Here is a 3,770-nt window from a genome sequence, read left to right on the forward strand (position 1 = left end):
GCTAAGGCCATCGGAGAGGCACACGCTGTTTTGCTAGGATAGCATCAATTTAAAAAAATCGGTGCTGCAGACAAGTGTTGCAGATTCCACTCCAATTGGGTACTGCAATCTCTAACGTTCATGCTATCTCTCCTTTTGATTGTAATACATTTCCGACGGATAGGCTAATTGATTTATTCCGTTGCCTCGTGAACAGCCTTCTTTTCTTCTGATAGTCAAATGTCACCGATCGAGGTGACTGTGGATACTGCGACTGCGCCGCAAAGCGCTTCCTTGTACTACTACATGTATACTTGAAGTATTAGATCTACCAAAAGAACTCTCCCTCAGCGAAATACTATACTACCTCCGCTCGGAAAAAGATGTTTTTTTTTGCGCAGCGCTCCGCCTCGTTCATTTGAGCGTTTATTAATTTGTGAGAGGCTGGCTAGCTAGCTTTATGACCGAGAGCTGACAGTGAGAAACTAAGCAAGGCACAGGCGTTCTTGCTCCGCCGTACAACTACAGATACAAAAACGGATCTAAGACGGCAACTACATCGCCACATTCTGAAGGGGCGCTCAGTGGGGCTTCTGGAACTTCAGCGGTAGGCGGTGGGGGGCTGCTCGCTGCAAGAAACAGCATGTACGCGTTAGCATTGGCGAGTGAGATAGCGTCACAAGGCAGTGACGTAGGGAGAGTGCCAGCTCGTACTTGCTTGTCCTTGTGCCGGAGGCGCGCTAACTTGTGCGTGGGTCTGTCTGAGCGCACGCCGTATGTAGCCTTCCTTGATTAGCTGCTGAACCAGGTAGCAGCTCATGTTGGACGCGCGCTTAAGCAGACGCTGGTTTTTGCGCTCATTGACAGGAACTGCAGCGATTCTCTCGCACAGCTCAGCTCGAACCACCTTCTTCCTACCACATGCGCTCTTCCTTGACTTGACCACGGCTGCTACTCGATCTCCCATCGAAATGATTCCACGCCTCCAAATTCGCTCGACAACTTGGCGGGCCACACGGAAAGTACGCTGCAACCCGAACGATCTCTCAATGTTTGAGCACTCCTCCCACGCTGCGAAACAGTGAGGTCTCCCAGACGGCACTGTCTGTGATCTCCCCCAGGGAGCAGTCTGGTCGGGAAAGCGCGGGAGATTCGAAATCCAAAAAGTGATCGGCATAGAGGGGGTATTGTTTTGGGTAGGCTGTAATGAATGGTTATCTTTTTCAGAACGGAGGTAGTAATACTTCCTGATTTAGAGCGCTATCTCTATACGTAGCTAGTGTTGTTGCACGTAACAGCGAGCAAGCAATTCTCGTCCCATCGCTTCTTGTAATATGCAGTAATGAGACGTCCATCCTCTCGCAGAGCTTCCCACTCCTTGCGTTCTTCCGGCTTGAGTGAAGGCAGCAGATCCGTTGTCATGTGGAAGTCCTTTTCAGTGTCGTGAAGCATCATTGACTGGGTGACAGCGTCATAACTGAGACGCTCGTGACCGCGGATAACCGCCATCCTTCGCAATGGGTCGTTACTGAACACCACACGCTTCCCGAAAGGAATTTTACGCTTGAGTGAGCGTCCAATGCCATTCTGCTGGAATCCTCCCGTCGGTAAGCCGGTAATGTCCGCGAGAGTATTGAGAATGTCGTACTGCTCTGCTGCGTCGTCGATCACGAGACCCACAGCGTCTCCCAGTCGACCTTCGGCAATGATCGCGGCTGGTACACGCGTCACAGATTCCTCATGTAAGTGGTAATTGTCGATTTCGGGCGCTTGGCCGTGGTCGCCTACAATGACCACGATAGTGTCATTGAGGAACCCTCCTTTCTGCATACGATCCATGAACTTGCCAAGCTCCATATCGGTAAAATACCTTACTTTCATGTACCTTTCGATCCTGTCTGCGTGTTCCTCGCCTTCGTACATGGCTGAAAAGTCGGGCTTTGCAGACTTTTGGTACCATTTGGGCCATGATTTATAAGGTTCGTGACTCGAAATTGTGTAGTGCGTGACAAACATGGGCTTCTTTGGCTCCCCACGCGCCATTCTTTTTCTTTGCTGCTTCAGTTTGTTCAGTAGCAAGTCGCCTACAAGTCGAAAGCTGACGTCATCATGGACACCCCAGCCGAGCCCTCGGTGTTCACTGCCTCTCCAGTCATCGCGACTGATATTGAACTTCTCCTCCGCCATCCACTTCATCACCTTGTCGTTCCACACATTGTCGTAGCCATGTGTAGGCAAAAAAACATTCCACGCATCCAGCTTTATTGACGATCCCGTGGTGAAAAATGTTTCATAGCCTTTTTGAGAGAAAAGTTGGGGCAGTCCTGAAAGCTTCGTCTCATTTCTTCCTCCTGTGATCCCACTCTGTGTGTTGCTGTGGTAAGGAACTTGCGCAAATAACAGACTTTCCAGAGACCGACTGGTCGGGATACTGGACCAAATATTGCGCATGGCGACGCCTCGCTTCGCCCATCGGTCGAAATTCGGCGTTATTGTCAAATTTGTGCCTTTGAACAAGTTTGACGGGTCTTCCTCTCCCACGAGGTACCGCGAGTCTCGGTACCGGAAAGATTCCACTCCAATGATTAAAACATTTGGCGGATTGTCGTTGTCAATTGTGACGTTAAAGGCTAGCTCTCCTTTGAAGCCTGTGGTGCGTCGGTACAGTGTATCATCTCCAAAGCGCTCGTGATCTTCGGCCTTGTCGATGAACTTCTCTACCCACGGTCCATCCCCGATTAAGTTTGCAAGTTTCACCTCCATGGGGGCAGGTTCGAACATGTGGAGAAGCAACTCGTTCAGTGTCACGTTTAACGCTGTGTACGCCACGAGCGGCGAGCAAGCGCTCCGGGCTACCACAGCAATCGCAGGTAACACCACAAGGCTCAGGATGACGACAGCAACGCGTACCAGTTGAAACCGAGTAGTTGAGGCTTTGATCCCAATGTTTGAGGCTTTATCGCCATCTTCTAGAGAAAGCGATTCGTACTTGACACCTGCCGCACCTTCCTTGAATGATTTCCCAATTGTTAGGTTAGTCACGGGATTCAGTATTAGCTGCGTCGGGTTCCAGAGTGCCAGATTAGCCCACTTAGCCCAGACTCGCACCAATGCGAACATGGCAGCAATAACAGCGAGATAACCTGCAGTCACGTAGGTTGCTTGGACTTCGTCACTGGATATCGGAGCGTCTTTGAGATGTTCCCTCTCTCTGATCAACGTAGCGAGGAGACTGAACGAGAATCGCATGTCGCGGTATACCACCAGCACCATATCAGCTATGAAAGGCGCCATCATTGCTATAAACAGCAGCCACGAGACCGTGAAATTAGCAATCTCCCCAACAATCTCCAACGGCATCCCGCTAGTTGTTTTTAAGCGCTCTAACGCCACTTGCTTGAGAGTATCAACGTCCAAAGCGCAGTCGCGAAGTACGTCGTGCACACGAAATCCTCGAGGAATCCAAGACTTAACGCTGATATCTTGACCACCACTGTGTAATCCGTGGAACTTCCGTACATATTCACTAGAGTTTTGAGAGCGAGACAGCGACTGGTGGAGAAGTAGAACTGAACGAAAGCGTAAACGAAGAGCCAGCCTAACCACGGAAGAGAACGTATGTCCACCGCTCGGATGCCCTCAATTGACCACCTCCATTCTTGAGTATCGATTTCATTCGGGATGATGTCCTCGTGATTTTTGAATGACCGTATTTCTGGAAAGCGAAGACGAGTTATATTAACGTCACTCTGATGGCGATGAAGCCGTGCGCTTGGTTCCATGGAGGTTGC

General features: G+C 50.2%; 1 protein-coding gene across 1 annotated transcript; it reads right to left on the reverse strand.

Moving 5' to 3' along the window:
- Nucleotides 1–1,229: 1,229 nt before the first annotated feature.
- Nucleotides 1,230–3,252, reverse strand: PITG_19517 (sulfatase-like protein; the record flags this gene model as incomplete). Its single annotated transcript, XM_002996942.1, has 1 exon — nt 1,230–3,252. One exon carries the CDS (start codon nt 3,250–3,252, stop codon nt 1,246–1,248), a length of 2,007 nt encoding a protein of 668 aa, XP_002996988.1.
- Nucleotides 3,253–3,770: the final 518 nt, after the last annotated feature.

The sequence above is a fragment of the Phytophthora infestans genome, genomic scaffold (assembly GCF_000142945.1).
Source record: "Phytophthora infestans T30-4 supercont1.95 genomic scaffold, whole genome shotgun sequence".
NCBI lineage: Eukaryota > Oomycota > Peronosporomycetes > Peronosporales > Peronosporaceae > Phytophthora > Phytophthora infestans.